This window comes from Macaca mulatta, chromosome 7, assembly GCF_049350105.2.
Source record: "Macaca mulatta isolate MMU2019108-1 chromosome 7, T2T-MMU8v2.0, whole genome shotgun sequence".
In the NCBI taxonomy this organism is placed as follows: domain Eukaryota; kingdom Metazoa; phylum Chordata; class Mammalia; order Primates; family Cercopithecidae; genus Macaca; species Macaca mulatta.
In genome coordinates, this window is record NC_133412.1 from 177,467,346 (window position 1) to 177,492,837 (window position 25,492).

General features: G+C 43.0%; 1 protein-coding gene across 2 annotated transcripts in view; it reads left to right on the plus strand.

Moving 5' to 3' along the window:
• TDRD9 (tudor domain containing 9) overlaps nucleotides 1-24,323 on the plus strand; it is a 126,672-nt gene extending 102,349 nt beyond the window's left edge. For both annotated transcript variants that reach the window (XM_028851927.2, XM_077941899.1), the window contains 9 exons: nucleotides 511-771; nucleotides 4,721-4,876; nucleotides 5,624-5,694; nucleotides 7,569-7,678; nucleotides 8,483-8,579; nucleotides 12,187-12,325; nucleotides 14,055-14,173; nucleotides 21,280-21,352; nucleotides 23,644-24,323. In XM_028851927.2, coding sequence (XP_028707760.2) covers nucleotides 511-771; nucleotides 4,721-4,876; nucleotides 5,624-5,694; nucleotides 7,569-7,678; nucleotides 8,483-8,579; nucleotides 12,187-12,325; nucleotides 14,055-14,173; nucleotides 21,280-21,352; nucleotides 23,644-23,745 — 1,128 coding nt within the window. In that variant the 3' untranslated portion in view covers nucleotides 23,746-24,323. The remainder of the gene's footprint in view (nucleotides 1-510; nucleotides 772-4,720; nucleotides 4,877-5,623; nucleotides 5,695-7,568; nucleotides 7,679-8,482; nucleotides 8,580-12,186; nucleotides 12,326-14,054; nucleotides 14,174-21,279; nucleotides 21,353-23,643) is intronic.
• Nucleotides 24,324-25,492: the final 1,169 nt, after the last annotated feature.

The following is a 25,492-nucleotide window of genomic DNA, read 5'->3' on the forward strand; positions in this document are numbered from 1 at the left end:
GAATGAATGCTGAATGCTAGACAGGATTCCTGGGTCATGTGGTGGCCTGCCTCGGCTTACAGCTAGGGGAGTCAAGGCCCAGGACAGGGAAGGGACTTGTTTTGCCACAATAGCCAAATTTGGTTTCTGCTCTTCCAAAAATATATGAAAGGTTTCAGAGTTAGCAAAAAAGTTGTTTTAATCCAGTAGTATCTTCTAATACTGTTTCTGAGTTTTCTGATTATGTTGAAATCAGACAGACTTTTTAGGTAGGCTGGAGACATAGTCACACATGCCCTTTACCATCAGTGTGAAGACAATCTAAAAATTATTCTAAATGTTTCTTATTGTTGTTAAAAAGCATAACCAAGTTTCTTTAGGAAATTCTGACTACCCCAACATCAATTTTATTGGGACTTTTACGAGAATACCATTGAAGATACATGAATGAGGTCTGTTTTCAGTGGTATTTGGGATGAGTGTTTTGCTTATTTGTAAAGCTGTTTGAGCTGTGCCCTTCCGTCCTTGTAGGCTTTGGAATTTAAGATTTGCAAAATGAGACCATCGGCAAAGTCTCTTGTTTGTGGCGAGCACTGGAGCGACGGGGCCAGCCAGTGGTTCGCCTCTCTGGTGAGCGGCTGCACCCTCCTTGTGAAGGTCTTCTCTGTGGTGCACAGCGTCCTGCACGTGGACGTGTACCAGTACTCGGGGGTCCAGGATGCCATCAACATAAGAGATGTCCTCATCCAGCAGGGCTATGCTGAGCTCACGGAGGAGTCCTACGAGTCCAAGGTGTGTGCTCTCACCCTTGCTGGAGCACACATTTGTGTGAGAGAGAACGGGGCGGGCTTTCCTTCTCTGTGGACCCTGAGATAGGTGGAGGCAGACAGTGTGCCTTTTCACCATTTGGTGTGCTGTACTTGTGTTAAGACTGGCGGCGCCAATTTAAATGTCTTCTAGATTTCTCTGAGACTAAATTATGGTGACTGGGTATTGTTTTTGTTGGTGGGTATTGTATTTGTTGGTCTCCTATTTACCTTTTTTATTTTTTAAAATTATTTATTTATTTATTTAATATATTTTTTAGTAGAGACAGGGTCTCCCTGTGTTGCCCAGGTTGGTCTCAAACTCCTGGGCTTAAAGGATCCTCCTGCCTCAGCCTCCCAGAGTACTAGGATTACAGGTGTGAGCCACTGCACCCTGCCTCCTATTCAACTTTTTATCTTCTTAAGATAGATTTGAAAATGTTCTATATGTGGGGAGTTTTAAAAATGGATTCCAAGACTTACCTCCCTAATGGAAGGAGTTAATAAAATATTTCAGGTATTTCAAGCATTTCAAAACTTCTTTCAACTATTTTTTCTTTTTTCTTTTTTTTTTTTTTTTGAGACGGAGTCTCAACTATTTTTTCAAAATCAGTGTTAGAGTTATTTTTCATGATCTGAAGGTTTGAGAGGCCACTTTTTTTCCCTTTTTTAGTTGCCACATAATCATTGTACATATTTATAGGATATAGAGTCGTATTTTGTATGTGTATATAATGTGTAATGATCAAGTGAGGGTAATTAGCAAATCTGTCACCTCAGACATTTATTATTTCTTCGTGTTGTAAACATTCAAGAACTTTCTTCCAGCGTTTTGAAAATATACCTTATAGTTAACCATAGTCACCCCACAGTGCTGCAGAACACAAGACCCTGTTCCTCCAGTCTAGCTGTAATTTTAACCAACTTCTCTCTATTCTCCCCTTCCCTGTATTACCCAGCCTCTATTACCCACAGTCCTACTCTCTACTTCCGTTAGTTCAATGTTTTTTTTTTTTTTAGCTTTTACACATAAGTGAGGACATGTCATATTTAGCTTTCTGTGCCTGGCTTATTTTACTTAACGTACCATCCTCCAGGCTCGTCCATGTTGCCAAGAATGACAGGATTTTTTCTTTTTGTAGCTGAATGGTATTTTATTTTGTATATACCGCATTTTCAGTATCCATTGATCTGTTGATGGACACCTAGCTTGGTTCTGTATCTTGACTATTGTGACCAGTGCTGCAGTAATCATGGGGTACAGGTATCTCTGATGTACTGATTTCCTTTCCTTTGGATAAATACCCAGTAGTGGGACTGCCAGATTGTATGTTCGTACTGTTTTTAGTTTTTCTGAATAACCTTCACACTGTTTTCAATAAAGACTGTATTAATTTACCTTCCCACCAACAGTGTGTAAGGGTTCCCTTTTCTCAGCATCCTTACCAGCATTTGCTTTTTGTCTTTTTGATAATAGCTGTTCTAACTGGGTTGAGATGCTATCTCTCATGATGGTTTTGATTTGAATTTCCCTGATAATTAGTGATGTTGATCATTTTTCATATATTTGTTGGTTATTTGTATGTCTTCTTTTGAGAAATGTCTGTTCAGATCCTTTGCCCACTTTTTAATTGAACTGTTTGCTTTTTTGCTGTTTGAGTCCCTTGTATATTCTGGATGTTATTCCTTTGTCAGATGAGTAGTTTGCAAGTATTTTCTCCCATTCTATAGGTTGTCTCTTAATTTTGTTGATTGTTTCCTTCACTGTGCAGAAGGTTTTTAGTGTACTATAGTTCCATTTGTCTATTTTTGTTGCCTCTGCTTTTGAAGTCTTGGACCTAAAATCTTTGCCTACATCAGTGTACTAAAGTATTTCTCCTTGTTTTCTTCTAGTAGTTTTTATGGCTTTAGGTCTTACATTTAAGTCTTTAACTCATTTTGAGTTGATTTTTGTATATGGCAAGAGATAGAGGCTTAGTTTTATTCTTCTGCATTTAGATGTCCAGTTTTCCCAGCACCATTTATCGAAGAGTATCCTTTCCCCAGTGAATGTTCTTGGAGCCTTTGTTGAAAATCAGTTGTCTGTAAATGCGTGGCTTTATTTCTGGGTTCTCTATTCTGTTCTATTGGTCATCTCTGTGTGTCTGTTTTTATGCCACTATAGTGCTGTTTTGGTTACCATAGCTTTGTAGTGTATTTCCAAGTCAGGTACTGCGATGTCTCCTGCTTTGTTCTTTTTGCTCAGGATTGCTTTGGCTTTTGGGGTCTTTTGTGGTTCCATATGAACTTTAGGATTGTTTTTTTCTGTTTCTGTGAAGAATGTCATTGGTATATTGATTGGAATTGCATTGAATCTGTAGCTTGCTTTGGATAGTATGGTCATTTTAACAATATAAATTCTTCCAATTCATAAACATGGGATGTCTTATCATTTTCTTGTGTCCTCTTCAATTGCTTTAATTGACATTTTGTAGTTTTCATTATAGAGATCATTCACCTCCTTGGTTAAATATATTCCTAGGTATTTTATTTTATTTTTGTAGGTATTGTAAATGAGATTGCTTTCTTGATGTCTTTTTTAGCTGGTTATTGGTGTTTAGAAATGCTACTGATTTTTGTGTACTGATTTCTGTATCCTGCAACTTTTCTGAATTCGTTTATCAGCTCTAAAAGTTTTTTGGTGGAGTCTTTAGGTTTTTCTATATATAAGATCATGTTATCTGCAAAGAGGGACATTTTGACTTGCTCTTTTCCAGTTTGGATGCCCTTTCTTTCTTCCTCTTGCCTAATTTCTCTTGCTAGGACTTCCAGTACTGTGTTGAATGTAAATGATAAAAGTTGGCATCCTTGTGTTGTTCTTGTTCTCAGAGGAAAAGATGGCAGCTTTCCCCTCCTCAGTATGATGTTTGCTGTGGGTTTGTCATGTATGGCCTTTCTTGCGTTGAGATATGTTCCTTCTATACCTAATTTGCTGAGAATTTTTTATCTTGAAGTAATATTGAATTTTATCAAGTGCTTTTTCTGCATCTATTGAGATGATCAGAGAGGCCACTTTTGAAGCTGATGTTGAAGGTCTTTTATTTTACTTCTGTTATTTCTGCTGAGGATGAAGAATACTGGGTATCAGGAAAGGACAGTCTAGCAAAATGTTAGCCAGAGTGCTGGCTAAATTCTGTATTTAATTTATATAAAAACACTTCAGGGAATTATGTTAGTATTTCCAGTATAAAACCAAAATTTTATGTATAAAAAAGTCCTGTAAAAATGTTTCTTGGGAACGATAGTAAGAGAAGAAAAAAGAAAATTAAAAAAACTGTAGGCCGGGTGCAGTGGCTCACGCCTGTAATCCCAGCATTTTGGGAGGCCCAGGCAGGCAGATCATCTGAGGTCAGGAGTTTGAGACCAGCCTGACCAACATGGTGAAATCCCGTCTCTACTAAAAATACAAAAATTAGCCGGGTGTGGTGGTGGCCACCTGTAATCTTAGCCACTCAGGACGCTGAGGCAGGAGAATTGCTTGAACCCGGGAGGCAGAGGTTGTAGTGAGCTGAGATCGCGCCATTGCATTCCAGCCTGGGCGACAAGAGTGAGACTATGTCTCAAAAAAAAAAAAAAAAAAAAAAAAAAAAAACAAAAAAAAAACAAAACAAAACCAAAAAACTGTAAAAAATGTTTATTTCTCTTAAATTCTCTAATGGCTAAAATGTCACAAAGGCTGTCTGATTTCTTTTTTGTTTGGAGAAATAAAGTTGTAAATCCCGTCTTATTTCTTTTGTTTAAATCTTAAAATGAACTTCATAAAATTATTTCCCTATACTTTAATTAATGACATAGAAATCAGAGTAAGACTGTGCCTATGAAATATTTTGATTAGTTTGGAAGAAAGTGCTTGTAATGTATTCTTTTAACCAAACAAACTTTTCTCGTTTGTTCAGCAAAGCCATGAAGTTCTCAAGGGCCTCTTTTCCAAGTCAGTAGAAAATGTGACAGACGGCTGTGCGCCCTTTCCCATGAAAGACGACGAGAAATATCTCATCCGGATTTTGTTAGAGAGCTTTTCTTCCAATAAACTGGGTACTCCAAACTGTAAGGTGATTGTAGGAGTTTTAAAATGTAATTTAAAAGCTTAGTATCATTCTACATTTATATGCTAGGAGTTGTAGTCATTAGTCATGGTGGTTTTTTCTTTTCTGGCTTTTAATGCTGTTACTTTTCTCACAATGAATCCTCTTATAATAAGAAAAAACCCTGGGGTTTAGTGTTTAGTGGGGTTTAGAGGAAGCTTTGAGTAGTTTTTTTTTTGTTGTTTTTTTTTTAACCCTCCTGATGTGCTTTTTTGTCAGACTAAAGGAAGCAGAGCGTGTGGGTTCAGAGAACTGGTGCCAGCCTTGGACTCCCTGGCTGGCTGTTAGAGCCAGCGCTGCCTGCCTGCTTGGAGAGGAGGGCTGGCCAGGGTGTCTCCTTGTTCAGAGACTCCACTTGTGTTTCCCCAGCCTCTGGCTGTGTGGTCTCAGGTCTACCTATGCAACTGAGTTGGTCTGCTGCAATTCAAATAATAGTATTTTCACTAAATTATTTGTCAGTGATTCTTTTTTGTTGTTCAAAGGCTTTCTTAAACATATATATCAAGGAATGTTAGTGAAATCGTTGAGGAGAATGAGTTACATCCCAGAAAAATACGTTCTTTAAGGCACTTTTTCCTAACTGAATCGTAAAGACATTATGAATGAGATTTCTTTTTTTTTTCTTTAAAGGATGAGCTGACTTTTGAGTTTTAAAAATTCATGTTAAGTGTTATCTTGCTTATTGGTAACACTTCCTATAATTTGTGCATGCAGGCAGTACTTCATGGGCCTTTTAACCCTTATGAACTAAAGTGCCATAGTTTGACCAGAATATCCAAATTCAGGTATGATTAAGTTTTCCATGAATTTTTTTTCTCTGCTTTTGTATTTACAGACCTTATCAGAAAATAATGTATCTTTATATCTAAACTGTTGGAATGTGTTATCTTTTTTTTTTGGAGACAGAGTCTTACGCTGTCGCTCAGGCTGGAGTGCAGTGGTGCAATCTCGGCTCACTACAACCTCTGCCTCCCGGATTCAAGCAATTCTCCTGCTTCGGCCTCCTGAGTAGCTGGGATTACAGGTGCACGCCACCATGCCCAGCTAATTTTTGTATTTTTAGTAGAGACAGGGTTTCACCATGTTGGTCAGGCTGGTCTCAAACTCCTGACCTTGTGATCCACCCGCCTCGGCCTCCCAAAGTGCTGGGATTACAGGCATGAGCCACCACACCTGGCCGGAATGTATTATCTTTTCTAACTTCTCATTTCTCTCCCTTCTTTTCTAACTTCTCATTTCTCTCCCAGTTCCTGATTTGAGGTATTCTGTCTCTCTCACATGAAAGCCATTCTATATAAGACATTTTTGAATATCTTTTATCAGAGACTACATTTTTTTCTGTTCTTGTTACAATTGTTATTCAGCAAAGCTGTGAGAGCCAACTGTATGCCAGGAGCAGTGTGTGGTTTGGGGCAAACAGCAGTGAACAAGAAACAGTTGTTTGTCTTCATGAAAATTATGGATCCAGTTGGTGGGCAGGGGGTATAGAAGAAGCTGGTAACTACAATATAGGGTGATAGGGCTCTTGATAAGGGCACAGAACATGAAAGCATCTAGGGGGCTCAACCACCCTTGAAAGACCATGGAGTTTTCCAGAGAAATCTGAGGCCTGGCAGATACAGAGGCATCAGCCAAGGTGCAGGTGTTGGAGGAAGAGAGGGGAGGTGGGATGAGGGTGGCTCCACGGGCAAGTGCATAGGCCTGAGTTTGAGAGTTTGCACGTGTGAGTAACTCGAGTGAGTTTAGTAAGATTGGAGAATTGGTTGGGAGGAAGGGAGGTGCCAAGCTTGTGGTAGACGAGGGCAAGCTGTGTAGACTTCATCCTGAAAGGGTTGGTGAACCTTACTATGTGCATTTTAAAATGATGCCTTGTCTTCTCAAAATGTCCTGTTTTGTCTTCTCAAAATGTCCTCCGGGGAGCACATTGGAAATGCAGATGCCCAGGTCCCCTTGGGCCTTCCAGATGAGCCTGCATTTCCACAAGGCCTCTGGGGACCTGCCTGTGCTTATAGTCTCAGGAGCCCCTGTGTGAAGCCGGCATTGGATTTCAGAGTAGAAAGATCCTTAGGCAGGATTGTGCTTCTGAGGCTGGTCCCTGCTGTAACCCAGGGTGGGAATATGGGAGACTGAGTCCAAGGCAGGAGATACAGAAACAGCTTCACCAGCGCTTTCAGAGTGGAAGCAGCAGGATGGAGCCGCATTAGAGTAAGTGATGAAGGGAAGAGGAAGAATTAAGGGTGTCCTTGCTGGAGCTGCGGCAGGCTTCTGCTGAGAGGTGACGGAGGAACTGTGGGGTGGACCTCTGCCAGGATGCAGGTGATGGCCCTTATGGGTTGGCAGTGCAGGGCAGAGGGTCTCGAGTGGAGGTGGAGGTTTGGGCATCCACAGCGTGTGCGTGGTTCCTAAGCCAAGGAGTGGTCGGGATCAGCCACGAGGAAGTGAAGAGAGAAGAGGGCCGGGGACCAGCTTGAGGACTGCTGTGTGAAGAGGTGGTCTAGTAAAAGGAGATGTGCAGGAGAGTAGGGAGTTAAATATTTCTTCCTGTCTATCACTGCAGTTGCCCGTTTGTATTTTTGAAATGGGTTGCTTGTGGGTTGGCATAGCACATTGCCTGGTTGGTGGATCAGTCACCCCATCTCCTGGTGCTCCTGCCTTTTAGGTGTGTGTGGATTGAGAAGGAGAGCATCAACTCTGTCATTATCAGTGACGCCCCTGAAGACCTTCACCAGAGAATGCTGGTTGCAGCTTCCCTGTCCATCAATGCGACTGGTAATTTAAGGCTTCTGTTTGTTCCTTGTCCTCTCTTTTTTTCTTTTCCTTGACTTCAGCTACTAGGAACAATTTATCCTCTAATTGGTGAACAAGTGTACACTTATGTGCTGTTCTTTTTTTTTTTTTTTTGAGATGGAGTCTCACTCTGTCACCCAGGCTGGAGTGGCAGTGGCCGATCTCAGCTCACTGCAGGCTCCGCCTCCTAGGTTCACGCCATTCTCCTGCCTCAGCCTCCCAAGTAGCTGGGACTACAGGCGCCCACCACCATGCCTGGCTAATGTTTTGTATTTTTGGTAGAGACAGGGTTTCACCATGTTAGCCAGGATGGTCTTGATCTCCTGACCTTGTGATCCACGCGCCTTGGCCTCCCAAAGTGCTGGGATTACAGGCGTGAGCCACCGCGCCCGGCTTATGGGCTACTCTTTTAGGCCATTTTCTGACTGCTTTGGCTGCTGCGAGTTTACGCGGTGGAGCGTTCTCACGTTTCCTTTTGTACAAGGATGTGGGAAGTATTAATAATTGACTCCTGGATCTTTCTTTCCTTCCACCCTGCTTGACTGCAGAGTAGAAGACATCCAAGCTCTTGGCCCTATCCCCAAGTGGGGTAAAAGGTTAAGCATCATAGTGGAGTGTCTCTCTGTAGGGTACTGTGGGAACAGAGAACAGGGAGTGTGGTGTTACTATTGGGGTGGGCCTGTGGAGAGTGGACAGACTCAGCAGAGAAGGGGATGCCTGCAGATGAGTAGGAGCGGGCCAGGAGGGGAGTTAATGCCCAATGTTGATTTAGCATGACTTGAACAGGATCTACGATGCTGCTGAGAGAAACCTCTCTGATGCCTCATATCCCTGGCCTCCCGGCTCTCCTCAGCATGTTATTTGCACCGGTGATGGAGTTAAGGTACGGGCATCCCTCTTGTCTGTAGGCTTTGTAAAATAAGAACCTGACAGGGAAAAAATGGGTGCCTCTCCTTGCTCCTTTTGGAAAGAAAGCCTTTACAGAAGCTAGCCACCACATGGCTCGCTGCTTGGGGTGAAGCCTGTGTTGTTATTGATTTATTTATGCTTGGGCTGATTTTGAAAGAAGCTCAGAAAACTTGTAAAGGTACACACAGTGTCACGTAGGAGCTTGAGGCAAAAGTGGGGCAAACTAGATTAAAAATGGAGCTAGGAATCAGGCTCAAAATGGGATATCATGGTGGTGGACACCCCATTGTTAATGGGTGGTAAATGTGATTCCACGTTTTCTGGTGACCAGTTTTCAACAAGTACATGTCAGTCCCTCTTCCTTTGATAACCATGACATCAGAAGGCAGATTGCCCAGCGGATTGTAGCTCTTGTTAGTGCCACGATTAAGCCAGGATTTCTCCCAGAGACTTTGATAGAGAGGAGTGTGTGATGCTATGAGCAGAGCTCTTAAAGTCACCCTCACAGTGGGGGCTGCTGCTTTGTAAGGTTTTGTTTGCACTTTAGGGATTGACAGAGCATTCTCTGTTGGGAAAGCACTAACCTAGGTTTTAGTGGAGCAGTGGGTGGGGGTGGCTAGAAAAGGAGTAATATTTGGGCTTTAGGAACTCACATTCTGCTGGGCAGGATGGAAATGGCCATGACGAGACTGCAGTAGAGGCCTGGTAGCACTTCAAGAGTTGGGGCCATGGAAAGTTACCCTTTTCTTCTTTTCTAGTCAGTTGATGAGCATGGAGGGGTGGTCTGTAGACCTAGCGGGCTGAGTTCAGTCAAGGCAGGTGAAGGCGCCCCACCATTTACTCAGTCCTTTTTGCCATTACACCTGTTCAGAATCTGACAGTGCAATCTCCAAATGTGTAGTGATTTTTTTTAGTTGTAAGAATATTTTTTTTATTTAAAATATGTGCTACTTAGAAAAAGCTGAATGTGAAAAATGAACACATTTTTAAATTTATAGATTTAAACTTAAATATTTAGTATACTTATTTTAAATTTATATGTATATACATATTTTCATTTAAGATTCTTGTTATACTGTATTCTTTTCTCACAAATATCAGGTTTTTCATATGATATCTTTGTAAATATCCATTTTGACAATTGCATCATATATCACTGAATGGGCATATGATGGCTTACCAAAATACTGCCCTATTTTATTTATACATGCACTTGTTTCTGAGCAGCTCTTGTTCTGAAAGAATTGAATATGCCTTTAATTGTTGAAATTTGGCCTAATTTTGCAATGATGGTGCAATAAATATCTCTGTAAGTTCAGATATCTTGGAGCCCTCGTTGGGGAGACAAATGTGTAGGAACCACACGTGGCAGTGGGATTATCTCATGAGCAATAGCACGCTGTGCACATGCAGGCCCGAGACTTGGCTAGTGCGGAAGCAGGTCCCTTCCTCTCGTGGCACTTTGGATGCCCTGCTTGCCTTTTTAACTAGACAAAGCTCCTGCTTCACCTTTTTTCAACACCAGCTTTTGAAGATTTGAATCATATAATGTGTTATTTTTAAAACTCCAGAGTGCAGGTGTTTAGGTTGTAGACATTCAAGAAATACTGACATACTTGGTATTTAAAACACCATCTTTCTAGAAAAAGCACAAACTTAATAGGAAAAGGTTATGTATATAACAATACACAGTGCTTTGCTGGTGGTTATATTCATTTTGTTGAATTAACTGAAATGTGCCAGATTTGGGATGGTTTATGTGACAATGTGCGTAAGACTAGTTGTCTTTGAATCCACAGGCTTACCTAGGTGATTATCAGAAAGATAGCAGAGGGGCCTGGCGTATTTTCCTCCAAACTCTGCGTGCCTCTGAGTAGTTGTATAAGCTTGGTGGTGGTGGTGGTGTTGATTTTGTTTTCGTTTTTTGAGACAGGGTCTTACTCTGTCTCTCAGGTTGGAGTTTTTTTTTAATTTGTTGAGTAACAACTGTTTTTGAGAAACTTTGAAAGATGAGAGCTGTTTGATTTGAGATGAGCATTCTCCTTTCCTTTCGCTTTAAGTGTGCAGTCCTCTACAGCGAGCAGGAGGGGGTCTTCAGTACAGACCAGGCCCAGGGGTCCCGTCACTGTGTCTTAGGTGTGTTCCAGAGGGAGCTGACCTCCAAAGCCCACAGCTCCCGAGAGCCACTGCTGGGCCATGCACCCGTGCCCACTTGCTTCCTTTTCTGAGCCACCTCTCTAATGCGCACCCGCATGGGATTCGTCTCCTGTTGGGGTGGCGTCTGGCTGCTGCACGAGAGGCTGTCCTGGCCCCACTTGTTAAACTCAAAGCCTGCAGTCTCTGGGTAAAGTCTGTTCTACCTCCACATGTGTCACTGTCCTGTCACAACTGATTGAACTTCACGACTAAGTGATAATTTTTTGCCACCTCTAACATACCCTTTGTACAACAGTGGCAGGAAAGGAAGATAAACAGAAAATTTTATCTTGATTTTCAATTTAAAAAGGGAAAGGAGATATGTGTTATGCCCCATTCATAAGCAGAGACATCTAAGTGGAGGCCACTGTCCCCTTCCTTGCCAACTGGCTGTGGACTGACCTAGCTGCCATTTGTCTCCCCTCCTTTGTTCTTTCTGCCATGTGACCTTTGCTTGTAGCTGACCCTCAGTAACTCAGGGTGACTGAGCCTTGGTGCCAGATTTCCTCTTACTTTCATCATGGAGCTGATCCACCACACATTTGTCCCTGGAGTGCATCACTCTTCTTGCTGCCCCTGTCCTCGAGGTGTTTTCCCTGAACAGTTGGAGTAGTTGATGGTGTCAGCCTGGATTCAGTGGCATCATCATTGTGTACCTTGTGGAGGCCGCCTCCCTGGGTGAGCAGCAGGCTCCATGGTAGCAGAGCCTGGCACCTCCAGGATGGGAGCAGACATCTGAGAACATGCTCTTATTGGTGTAGTGACAAGAACACTGTACTTACCTCCTTCCCTTGGTTCCTGGAGCCAGATTTTGCTACTCGGGAGACTGCCAAATGCTGGCCATGATTTAGAGGGTAAGTCATGTGTTGAGGGCAGTGTTGTAACCCTAGGAAGTGGTCAGAGGAGGGTGGTGATAAAACTGGGATACAAAACTTTGTAAGTGTGCACCATTGTTTTAGGATGAGAAGGTGAACAGACTTTTTTTTTAGGCTTTTTCTAAGTGCTAGACTTGTTTCACAAGTCATAAATATGTGCATAGCCTTTCTCCAGAAATCTCCCTAATAAGAATTTAACCCATGGAAGGAATTTAAAGGTAAAGGGAAAAAAAACCCCATTAATGATAAAATATTCTTTTCATTATCTTATCTACCACATTAGAAACTTAATAAAGTATTAATAAAAATACGGAATTTACTATCCTTACCTATATATTTTATAACTATATTTCAATTGTAAAAACTGGCAGAAAAAATGCACAAATGAAATTAATTGCTATGCTAGGGCTGGCAGAATTTAGGATAATTTTATCGGTCAATTTTTACATGCTAAAACATGTACTTTAACAATTCTGAAATAATGGACTCTTCTGAAAACATTCCATTTAGGATTGATCAGAATGGCAAGTACTATACTGGAGTCCTTTGTGGTTTGGGGTGGAATCCAACTACAGGGGCTTCCATACTGCCCGAGCACGACATGGAGCTTGCGTTTGACGTTCAGTTCAGCGTGGAGGACGTTGTCGAGGTAAGGGTAGCACAGCATCACGGCGCCACAACCCTGTCTCTCTCTGGCTTTGCTCACCTGACAGTGAGTGCAGAGTCTGCCGTGGAGCTTGCGGTGCAGACACACGCTTCTGGTCCTGGAGATGTGCATATTCCTTGTCCCTCCTGGGGTCGCCTTCCGGGAGGACCGCTCCTTCACTTGCCAATTTGACGTATCTTTCCTGTGAAAAGTAACTTCCTGATAGATGGTGCTCTCTGAATCTCTCATTTGGTGTCTCCTGGCTTAAGCTTTTTTTCTGGGCAATCAGCTAAACCACGGGCTGTAGGGCTGCTGTGGGTCTCATTCCGAGTCAGGAAGTGGAACATCCTCGCTAGTTCTTACTGGGAAAGGAGGACACAAGTTCCTGCCCCTCTGCCCTTTCTCCCAGCCTGGTGACCATGCTGAGCAGAGGGCTGGGTCGGCATGAGTGCAGAGCTGAGCTACTTGCAGCATTGTCTGGGCACCGCACTAGCTCTGGGGTGAGGTGGCAGAGGCAGACAGGAAAACTGTGTAGCAAGTACAGAAAGTATTTGTATGTCATTTGAATCTAATAATGAGAAATGTGGGCTCATATTGTGTTCATTAAAAAAATCTTTAATCATTATAGTAATTTATTTTTATTGCATTTTCAAAGTGGGAAAACCAAAACTGATCCTTTACCACAAATAGTTTGAGAAATGCTACTCTCTAAGTACCTTTCTTTCTTAGAAGTTCCTGGGACGGGTGAGGTTAACATACCACACTGAAGGGCTGGGGGAAAGGAGGAGCTGTGGAGACAGCTGCCGACGCTCCAGGGGCAGGTGTCGGTTTGTCTCTGCAGCTGTTAGGTCATGATTGCTCGGTCTCAAGAAGGGGCTTATGGGCTTGAAACTACTCCGTAAGCCATAGACCTAATGGGAAAATGTAAAACTATTAAGATGCTACAAGCAAATACAGAAAATCTGTGTGACTTTGGGTGTGGCATGAGTTTGTAAATACAACACCCAAAGCACAATCTGTGAAGGGGAAATTGATACGTTTGAATTTATCACAATTAAAAACTTTTGTTCTGCAAAAGACCCTCTTCAGAGGAAGAAAAGACCAAGTGCACACTAGGAGAAGATATTTACAAGTTGCATATCTGATGAAGGACTTGTATCCATAATATGTAAGGAATTCTTAAAACTCAATTATAAGAAAACAAGCAACAAAATTAAAATATACATGGCAATAAACACATGAAAAGATGCTCAGCATCATATGTCATTAGGAAAATGCAAATTGACACTCCCATGAGATAGCACCACATACTTACTGGAATGGCTAAAATCCAAAACCTGACAGTAACTAGCAATGGCAAGGATGTGGTGCAGGTTCCGGGGACCTTTTGTTCATTGCTGGTGGGAGTGCGGATTAGTGCCACTGTTTTAGAAGACAGTTTCATATGCAGTTAAGCCCGCACCTACCATATGACTCAGGAATCCCATCTGTAGGTATTTATTCAAGAGATTTGAAAACTAGCATCCTCATAGAACTTGTATGTGAATATCAATTGCAGCTTGATTCATAATTGCTAAAAACTGGGAGCAGTCAAGATGCCTTCAGCAGGCGAGTGGATAAACCATATTGATGACAGAGAATACTAACTCTGAATGCTGTGGATTATCTAACATGGGATGAAATTCAGTTACACTGGAGCCGTATGAGTGTTTATGTTGCTGTTTATTTACAGGTTAATATTCTCAGAGCTGCTATTAACAAGCTAGTCTGTGATGGACCAAATGGATGCAAGTGTCTTGGGCCAGAGAGAGTTGCGCAGCTTCAGGATAGCGCCCGTCAGAAGCTTTTAGGGTAAGCTGTGTGATGACGTGGTCTTCTTTTCTTCCCGATCAACTTTGTCAGCTGCCTTGATCATGGCTCTTTTGAATTGTGTAGGCAGTGTGACATGTCGATCACCTGAAGTGGAGTGCCAGTGCTGGAGGCAGCACTGGGAGGCATCAGAATGTAGGACACTCTTCCTGTGGAGAGCAGCACCCTTGTCCTGTGTGTGTGTGTGTGTGTGTGTGTGTGTGTGTGTGTCCCTTGAAGGGACAGCATGGGCAGGGCATGGGAAGCCACAGTGGGTAATGCGTCACCCACCATTCCCAGTGGTGGGTGTCTTAGGGATCGGGGGAGTCCGGCCTGCAGGACTGGGCCTTACAGAATAGAGCCTCACAGAACTGGGCCTCTCTTGAGCCTCTCTGCAGGGGAGGTCGGAGAAGGAGCATTCTGACCTCACCTCCCTGTCTCTCACCTCTTGCTGGACTCTCCACGGGCCAAACCAAACCAGAATGCAGAGACAAAGGCTCCTGTTGGTGTAGCCCATGAGCCCAAGGCAGCTCGAGGGCCCTGGGAAGGCCAAGAAGAGCGGGAGTGGTTGTGGAGGAGAAACCAGCATTCCACCTACCCAGTCCTGCGCTCCTGCCCCAGAGCCAGTCTCCATCGGCAGGGCGCGGTCCTTCCTTGCCTGACAGTGTCCTGTGCTGGCTGGGACCTGGAGCTATGTGAGAGCAGGTGGCATCTGGTATCACGGTGACACTTCTCTCCTTCCTATGCCTTTTGCGTTGATTTCTTTTAGTTTAATAAGCATTTTTTAAAAAGGTATATATAGCTGTCTTACAAATGGTGAGAAAGGCCGGTTTTAGTTTTCTGTCTTCATTTTCTTTTATATAAAAATATTTTAAATATTTATTTATTTATTTTTAGAGACAGAGTCTTACTCTATTGCTCAAGCTGAGTGCAGTGGTATGATCATGGCTCACTGCAGCTCCGACTCCTGGGCACGCATGATCCTCCCGCCTCAGCCTCCCCCGTAGCAGGGACTATAGGCATGCACCACCACACCTGGCTAATTTTTAAGCTTTTTCTATAGATGAGGTCTTGCTATGTTGCCCAAGCTGGTAATTTTTTTTTTTTTTGAGATGGAGTCTTGCTCTGTGTCACCCAGGCTGGAGTGCAATGGCATGATCTCGGCTCACTGCAACCTCCACCTCCCAGGTTCAAGCGATTTTCCTGCCTCAGCATCCCAAGTAGCTGGGATTACAGGCACCCACCACCACGCCCAGCTAATTTTTATATTTTTAGTAGAGACGGGATTTCACCATGTTGGTCAGGCAAACTCCTGACCTCAGGTGATTCACCCACCTTGGCCTCCCAAAGTACTGGGATTACAGGCATTGAGCCACCATGCCTGGTTGGTAAAAATATTTTTATGTAAAATTTGGGTTGAAGTTTAAGTACACAGGTACACGCCCATGTGGCCAGCACCCAGGTCAGAGCCCCGGTGCTCCTTAGGGTGTGTGGGTGTGGTTATAGCCACCATCACTCCCTGCCCCCAAAACAAGGGTAACTGTATCCTGCCTTATTATGCCATAGATAGGTATTGGTTTGTTTGTTTGAACAATTCAATAACTCTAGTGAATTTATAGTTGTGCAGTCTTATCAACACAACCCAGCTTTTCAGCATTTCTGTCATCCAAAGAAGTTTACTTTTAAGTATTGTCAGGAAAGGCAGTCTCACGTAGGCAGCCTTTGATCCCCTCTCTGCTGTCTGAGAACAGGCCTTGGGCCTGGAACGCTTCCTTCCCATAAAATTAAGGGTCCTCACAGCTTGTGGAGGGCTCGTTGCCATGTGTGGGAAGATCTTTCCTTGATTCAGGCTCTGCCCTGCTTAAGCCTGTGTGTCATACGGTACCTGGTCAATCCCACCACTGTAGGGATGGGACAGGGCTCTCCTGCTGCCACACAGGAGAGGGGCCTGCAGGCCTGCCTTGTCTTCCGGGAGTTACCTGCTGGCCACAGGGACCAGTGCCCATCACTAGAGCTGATCCTATCCTGTCCCCTCTCTCTGTAAGTAAAGGCTTGTTCCAGCCAGGGCCTCACTATGTGTGTTTTCCTTGGTGACTCCAAGACAAGATGCAGGGGTGCCCCGACTTCTCCTGGTAGCAGGTAACAGATGCCACCTGCTTGACTAATATATTGAAACAGAATGTGTCATTGTTTGTACAACCCCATAAATTTACTAATAGTAATAAATTATGTGCCTAAAGTTGATGACTTTTAGGATATATAAAGTACACCTCAGTAAAGCTGTGTTTAGGATTGAAAGTTCCCCCTGTCCATTTACATTCAGTCTTGTTCCCACCCCAGCCCGGGTACCACTGATCTGCTTTCTGTTTATGTGTTTGCCTCCTCTGATATTTTTGTATATGTGGAATCACATTTTAATTTTAAAATCTGGCTTCTTTCACTTAGCTTAGTACTTTTGAGGTTTATCCATGTCGTATCATGTTCCTTTTTACTAAATAATATTTCAGTGTTTGTATATGCCACTTTTTGTTTTATCCATTCACCAGTTGGTAAAATATTTGGATTATTTCCAGTATTTGGCTGTTATGAAGAAAGCTGCTATGAATAATCACATGCAGTCTTTTTGTGAATATGTGAACAGTCTTTTTGTGTCTTGCTCTCGGGTAGATATCTGTGAGTGGAGTTGGTAGGTTGTATTGGTAGGTTTATGGTAATCTTTTAAGAAAAGGCCAGGGCTGGACGTGGTGGTTCATGCTTGTAAGTAATCCTAGCACTTTGGGAGGCTGAAGTGGCAGATCACCTGAGGTCAGGAGTTCCAGACCAGCCTGGCCAACATGGTAAAACCCTGTCTCTACTAAAAACACAAAAATTAGTTTGGCGTGGTGGCACGTGCCTGGAATCCCAGCTACTTGAGAGGCTGAGGCAGGAGAATCGCTTGAACCAGGAGGTGGAGGTTGCAGTGAGCCAAGATTGCGCCATTGCACTCCAGTCTGGGTGACAAAAGCGAAACTCCATCTGGAAAAAAAAAAACACAAGGAAACAGCCAAACTGTTTTCCAAAATAGCTGTACCATGTTACATTTCTACCAGCAACGTAGGCTGACTCTGGCTTCTCCACATTCTCACCAGCATGTGGCACTGTCAGTGTATTGTTACTGTAGTCGGTGTGGTGAGTATGGTAGTTTCTCATTGTAGCATTAATTTTCATTTCCTTAATGTTTAATGATGTAGAGCAACTTTTTATCCTCTTAGCCAGTCATTTATCTTTTTTTTTTTTTAGTGAAATGTCTGTTAAGATCTTTTGCCCATTTTTAAATGTGTCTTTTCATTATTGAGTTGTAGAAAGTTTTTTAAAAGTTTAGATACATGTCTTTTATTGGGTAAGTAATTTGCAATTAGTTTCTCCATTGTGTAGCTTGTCTTCTTATTTTAATGGTGTCTTCCAAAGAACACAAATTTTTAATTTTGATGAAATCTACTTGCTGTGGTTTGAATGTGATGTGTTTGAAACCTAATACCCCGTGCAACAGTGTTGGAAGGTTGGGCATAATAAGGGGTTGATTGGACTCATGTCATTGCGAGAGAGGGTTAGTTATGAAGAGAGTGTGGACTGTTGTAAAGTGGGCCTGCCCCGGTGCCTCTTCCTGTCTCAAGTACTCGCTTGCCCCTCTGCCATGTCATGATGCAGCAAGAAGGCCCTGGCCAGGTGCTAGCCATGCTCCTGCACTTCCCAGCTCCAGAACTGTGAGAAATAAATTTCTTATCTTTATAAGTGACCCACTCTGTGGTCTTCAGTTATAACAGGGGAAAATGGACTAAGACACTACTTTATCTATTTTTTTTTTTTTTTTTTTGAGACTGAGTCTACCTCTGTCACCCAGGCTGGAGTGCAGTGGCACGATCTCGGCTCACTGCAGCCTCCACTTCCTGGGTTCAAGCAATTCTTCTGCCTCAGCCTCCCGAGTAGCTGGGACTACAGGCGCCCGCCACCATGCCCAGCTGATTTTTGTATTTTTAGTAGAGACGAGGTTTCATCATGTTGGCCAGGATGATCTTGATCTCTTGACCTCGTGATCTGCCTGCCTCGGCCTCCCAAAGTGCTAGGATTACAGGGGTGAGCCACCACGCCCGGCCTATTTTATCTTTTTTAAAAATGAATTATGCTTTTGGTGCTATATCTAAAAAAATCCTTGTTAAACTCAAGGTCACAATCATTTTCTCTCTTTTTGTAATTTTTTATATTTAGGTTTTTGATCCATTTTGAGATGATTTTGTATATGGTATGTGATACAAGAGCCTAAAGTCATTTTTTGCATATGAATATCTAATGGCGATGACATCATTTACTGAAAAGCTATACTTTCCCCATTGAATTGCCTTGATACTTTAGTCAAAAATCAATTGGCCATAAATGTAAAGATTTATTACTGGGCTTTCTGTTTTGTTCGATTACTTTATATCTATCTTTGTACCAGTGCTATACTGTCTTAATTGCTGTAGCATTAGTCCTCCTGTTTTGTTCTTTTTCAAAATTATTTTTACTCTTTTCTATTCTTTTCCTTTCCATGTAAATTTTAGGATCAGCTTGTCAGTTTGTATAAAAAGCCTTTTTGGAACTGTGATAGGGATTGTGTGGAACCTGTGAGTGAGTTTGGGGAGAATTGCCACCCTAAACAGTAGTGAGCTGTCCAGTCCATGAAGATGGAGTGTCTGTTCCTTTGTGTATTCTCTAATTTCTCTTAACACTGTTTTAGAATTTTCAGTGTGCAGGTCTTGCACTTTAGTTGTTTCTAAATATTTTAGTCCTTTTAATGCTATTGTGAATAAAATTGTTTTCTTTGTTTTTGAATTTTTTCTTTTTTAGAAAGGATCAGTTGATTTTTATATATTGGTCTTTTATCCTGTGACCTTGTTAAACTTCTGCATTCTAGTAGTGTTTGTAGATTCCTTAGGATTTCCTACATACAGGATCATTATTATTATGAAAGCTTTCTTTCTGTAGTAATACTTCTTGTTCTTAGGCCTATTTTGTCTGATATTAATATAGCTACCCCAGCTCTCTTTAGCTACCATTTGCTTAGCATAGCTTTTTCTGTCCTTTTACTTATAATATATTTGCAGTTTTGAATTTTTTCAAATTTTTTTCTGCCTCGTGCCTGCTCTCTTCTCCCCTAGGGAGACATTGCTTTGCACATCTGCTAGTGCGCTGGTGTTAAACACCTGCTAACACAATCCGAGTGGCCTCACTGGTCTTTGGGGCTCTGGTCACTTTTCTTCAGTCTTTTTCCTCTTTGTTCTTCAGATTGGTTAATTTCTGCTGATCCGTCCTTAAGGTTACCGATCCTTTATTGTTTCATCTCAGATCGATGTGGATGTGGTACAGAGAATTTTCCATTTCATTGTACTTTTCAACTCTAGGATTTCTATTGTTTCTTTGGTAGTTTTTAATTTTTATTGAAATTATCCCTGACTCATTATTATCCTATTTTAAAAAAAATTCTTGGCACCTGTTCACAGTGGCTGCCTTGAGGTCTTTAAGTGCTGAACCCGCAGCTGGCCACACACTCAGCCTCTACTGGCTGCTCTTCTGTGTGTGGGCCACACATTCCTGTGCCTTTGATGTCTCCTAATTTTTTGTTGGAAATTGGGTACTTTGGATAAGGTACTAGAGCAGTTCCCCCAGAGCTGTTGTTTTTGGGTTTTATTGTTTTGTTTGTTTCACTTTAGAAGCATGCCTAGACTTAACCTGTAAGTCCATCCCCCATGATGTGAGGTCACTGATGTCTGGGTTCTGGTGTTTTGTTATGTTTTCAATTTTAATTTTTATAGAAACAAGGTCTCACTTTGTTGCCTAAGCTGGAGTGCAGTGATGTGGTCATGGCTCACTGCAGCCTTGAACTCCTGGGCTCTGGCAGTCCTCCCGCCTCAGTCTCCCAAGTAGGTAGGACTACAGGCATGTGTGACCACTCCCAGCTCCTGTTTTGTTTTGTTTATTCTTATTTTTATTTTTTAGTCTGGCTTCCTAGGTGTTGTCCTTGTATCTGATCTGCACAGCTTAGTGCTTAGCCAGTGATCAGTCAGAAGTTGTGTTTAAATACTGCCCTGAAGGCTTCTGCCCTTTGCCATTGGGTTGGAAAGTGCACTCCAAGTTCAGGCACTTTTTAATTCTTCCCTGGCCTCTGTTTTTCTCAGGGCTTCCCAGGTTTTTCCCACATGTGTGCACCCCTCCATCAGTCAGAGATATGCGGAGGGCCTGCTCTCCCTCTGTGGCACCCTCCTTTCCATGGTCTCCCTCTTACCTCCTGAATAGTCTCGTCTGCTGCTGGCCCCAAGCAGGATGTGGCCTGAGGCTGGAAAGCTGTGGGCTTTCCCCATCTGTTTCCTTCATTGCTGTTTTTACGGACAGTGCTGCAAATCAAGGTGTGAGGGTTTTTCATCCTGTGATCCAGATCACGTAGCCTTCATGGCCCTGGGAGTGCTGTGGTGTGGGGTTCAGGGGCAGGTGTATGGGGTGGGAGCGGCCCCTTACCCCAGCAAGAACTCCACGCACTCCACTGTTCTCACCTGGAGCCGGCAGTTTGTCATGAACAAATGCTCCTCAACTTGTTTGCCTTTGGTTAATTTCCAGAGCCTTCAAATCGTTGTTGTATGTATGTATGTTTACAATTTTGCCTTGTTTTATAGCTTTTTTACGGGGGAGAGGCTCTGCAGAACTCTTTACTCCCTCATTGCTCAAATTCCCTATCTTTTAAAGCTGATGATATTTCCAACTTGTCATGACTGCTTGAGAGCTAATGGTACAAAATGTCCTGTTACATTTCAGAGAACTTGACTCATTCATGTGGTGATGTGCAGTGCTGGTTGCTAAGGGAACATAGAGACAAGACTTGGTCTTACAGATCTGCCGTACTCCATTTCTTTCTGCTTTTGAATATGCTACAAATTAAAATATTTTCTGATCATAACTGCATCAGTGTTGGCCTTTAAACAGTTTATTCTAGTTCTAATTCTGTGAGAAATATATAGGATTTAAATCTTTAAAAAAATCACAGCAGTGTTTTCAGTTACTAATACATAATTAAGATAATTTCCTTTTTTTAAAAATTATAGTTTGTTCTGTCAATCAAAACCAAGAGAGAAGATTGTTCCCAAGTGGCATGAAAAGCCCTACGAGTGGAATCAGGTGAGTGGGACGCAGGCTGCTAGCGAGAAGAGGCCACGTGGAGGAGGGGACAGGCCCAGGGCAGACCCAAGGTTCAGAGCCAGGGCTGACTGAGGGACCGAGAGGCAGAGACAGGAGGCAAAGTGGATGGCTTTGGGGGCCAGCCAGCAAATATCTCAGACCAGATAGGGTGTTTTTGCATAGCATCCTCTACGTGATGTCCTGGCAAAGAGTGAGACACCAGGATAACTCACTGCCCCGTGAGTTGGGAAAAAACAGGTATGAGGGTCTGGATTGGACCCTCCTGCTCTTGGTGGTCTTTGGGAAATGTGCCTTGGCTGTTCCTGCCGCGTGACTGGCTTGGTGGCTTTCGGGCTCCACTGGTTGTTATCTTTGTTTGCTTGGGCTGCTGGCACAGTGCCACCATGGGTAGGGGCTTAGAAACAGCAGACATTTGTTCTCACAGCTCTGGAGGCTGGAAGTCCTAGGGCAGGTGCCAGTTTGTGGATCCTTGTGAGGGACATCTGCAGATGGCCACCTTCTCACTGTGTCCTCACGTGAAAGAGAGACATCCTCTCTTAGGGCACAAATCCCATCCTGGGGGCCCCACCCTTATGACCTCATCTAACCCTTGTCACCTCCCAGAGGCCTCATCTCCAGATACCATCACAGTGGGGGTTCAGACTTCAGTGAAGGAATTTTTAGGGGCCACAGTTGAGTCATGAAGAAGGAAAAAGCCCTTCATAGGCTCCCTGATACTTCCTGTCTGTAGGGCTAGAAATGGAACAAAATGTGATTTCAGAGAAGGGAGCCCAAAGGAATTTGGAGATTTAATTCTGGAGCCAGGGATGTCTTTAGATATAAAGCAGCAGGGGCAGTCTTTCCTCTCCCCTTTGGCGATCTAAGTGAGGTTCTACTTTGGGGGGCTGTGTCCCATCCTGCGCCTAAAGGTTGCTCCTGCTGTGAAGCTAGTCTGCTCCCCCTGTGCCCTGCGCCTAGGTCCCGCTTTAGGGACCCCAAGGCTGATCGCAGCAGCCGGCCCAATTATGTGCGGAGCTCCATGGGCAAGGAGTGGGGCAGCCACACCAGCCCCTGTGGCCGTCAGGCTCAATTGGAGTGTCTGAGGGTGATGAACTAGCAGGACTTTTTTGAAAATAGAATTTCACTTTGAGGTTAGTATGTTTTAGAAAATTTCAGTGTTTTCAAAACCTGTAATGCAATTACCATCCACATTTACATATGCATGCATGGGAGATTTCTCGGTAAAGCTTGCCATAGTATTAATCATGAATTTATTTGTTTGCAACTTTTATTTTAGATTCAAAGGGTACATTTGCAGCTTTTGTTATCTGGGTATGTGGCATAATGCTGAGGTTTGAGGTACAATTAATCCCATCACCCAGGTACTAAGCATAGTATCCAATAGGTAACTTTTCAATCCTTGCCTCCCTCCCCCATCTAGTGGTCCCCAGTGTCTCTTGTTCCCATCTTATGTCCATGAGTACTCAATGTTTAGCTCCACTTTTAGGTGAAAACATTTACAGTATTTGGTTTTCTGTTCCAGCATCAATTTGCTTAGGGTAATGGCCTCCAGCTGCATCCTGATTGCACAATTTCATTCTTTTTAATGGCTGTGTAGTATTCCATGGTATATGTGTACCACATCTTCTTTATCCAATCCACTGTTGATGGGCACCTGGGTTGATTCCATGTCTTTGCTATTGTGAACAATGCTGTGGTGAATATGTGAATGCATGTGTCTTTTTGGTAGAACAATTTGTTTTCTTTTGGATATATACTCAAGTAATGGAATTGCTGGATCAAATGGTAGTTCTGTTTTAAGATTTTCGAGAAATCTCCAAACTGCTTTCCACAGTGGCTGAACTAAGTTATATTCCCACAAATGGTGTATAAGCATTCTCTTTTCTCTGCAGCCTTGCCAACATCTGTTGCTTTATTGACTTTTTAATAATAGCTATTCTGACTGGTGTGAGATGGTATTCTGTGGTTTTGATTTGCACTTCTCTGATGATTAGTGATGTGTGGAGCATTTTTAAATGTTTTTGGCCCTTGAGTGTCTTCTTTTGAGAAGCGTTCATGTCTTTTGTCCATCTTTAATGGGGTTATTTAAACATGAAATTAAAAATGAATTATCAAACATACAGTATGAAGTGCGAGAGTAGAGAAGTGTTCTGTAGATATTTTTGGAGAACTGAATTATACTTTGTGCATCCCGGATGTTAATGCATGTGTATTTTATGTCTGGAAACGCTGTCACAGAGCCTGACTGGTCCTCTTGTCTACCCCGTTAGGTTGATCCAAAGCTGGTCATGGAGCAGGCCGACCGTGAGAGCAGCAGAGGGAAGAACACCTTTCTCTACCAGCTCCACAAACTGGTTGTGCTCGGCACCTGAGCGTGTCCACAGGCGGCCTCCAGCACACCCCTCAGGAAGCTGCGGAGGGTGGATTCCAGGCTCCCTCTGCAGACTGACTTTCCTCTGTGTCTGGACGTTACAGTCTGTGCCCACTGCATCCTAAAGGCCTTTTCTTTCTTCTTTTCTCTTTGGATGATAGTCAGAGAGTGGTGTTTTTGTTCAGGTGGGAAGGATTGGAAACTCTAGTCTTTTCTAGAAACAGAAAATCACTGTATTAAATATTTTGGAAAAATTGTTCTGAAAGAAGACTGTTTGGATAAAGAGCTATATTTTGCTTTAAATTTATGAAGGTAAATATAAGTAGTTAATCTTAGATGTAATGTTCCAGAATGTGCCTACATATTCTATTCTGTTACAATGATTTCAACCAGTAGTCCAGGAAAAAACTTAAAAAACAAAAAAACCATGTAGTATTTTCTGATTTGTTTTTTCCATGAGGGAAAATATCTAATTTTTGTAAGACTAAGTTGAGTTATAGTTCTTGGTTCACATTTTGGAAATCAGAGATTACATGGCCATAGCTTATCTGTGTTAAAACAATAAAAGCATTAGATGAAGTTTCTGTTTCTGACAGTTTTTAGTCAGAGGAGGTTAAGGTGTATTTAGTTCTAAAAAATCTGAAATTATAAAACTGATACAGGGATACAAGACCTCTTTTAAAAACTCAACTCACATCAGTAAGGATTTGGTCAGAACAGAGCTGTTGTAAATACAGCAGTGAAAGACGCCAGTGAAGCTCACACATGTGAGAGGGAAGTTGTAGGATCAGAGAAATGCTCTGCTTAAACCGACTTGTCCCAGGTGGACAATTTGAAGATCGTGAGGAAACAGGAGAAGCATGTGTGTGTGGGCATTAGCTTGGGATCATAAACGGGAGCTTGTGTGGGGTCTCGGAAGCTGTCACATCTTGGGGAGCACCGGTGCTGTGCTGAGCCTCTGTGGGTTCGCTGGCCAGCAGCGGGAAGCTAGCAGATGCCAAGCGGGAAGACCACCAAGCAGCTGCAGTGGCCAGGCGGCACTGCACCCCTGTCACTGGGCCACTGTCCTGGCCTTCTGGGGAATGTGCTTCCCAGCCTTAGATAGGAAGCAGTCATACCAAGTTGGCACACACATGGAGAGCTCTTGGAAGGGTTTGAGCACACCCAAAACTTAGTTCAGCTTTAAAGTGAAGGTTTTGCCCGTTGTCAGAAAGCCCTCTGGGAAAGCCCCTGGGGAAGGCAGCAGATGCTTTGATTGGTTTTCTCTTTGCCGACCTATGAGTACTTAGTCCATGTGCACAAAGTTACCATGTGTGGCCTTAGCAGTAGGGGGCGCTCACAACGGTCAAGCACTCCTGTTTGCTTTTTAACCAGACTTTTAGTAAGTGGTTAAAAATTTAGGCCAGGTGCAGTAGCTCACACTTGTAATCCTAGCACTTTGGGAGGCTGAGATGGGAGGATTGTCTGAGCCCAGGAGTTCAAGCCTTCAGTGAGCTGTGAGTGTACCCCTGCACTACAGCCTGGGCAATAGGGCAAGACCGTATCTCAAAAAAAAAATAAAATAAAATAAAAACAAAACCACGCAGCTCTCAAAGGAAACCATACTATTCCCTATATTTTTCTGGGATTGCTGTCATCTTGCTGAGGAATGTTTTTGTTCTGCTTTTTTGTGATTGCCATCCTAGCCATCAGCTGTTGAGCAGTAGACAAATATTGGCTCCTTCCCACTGTTCTGCACCTTCTTTGCT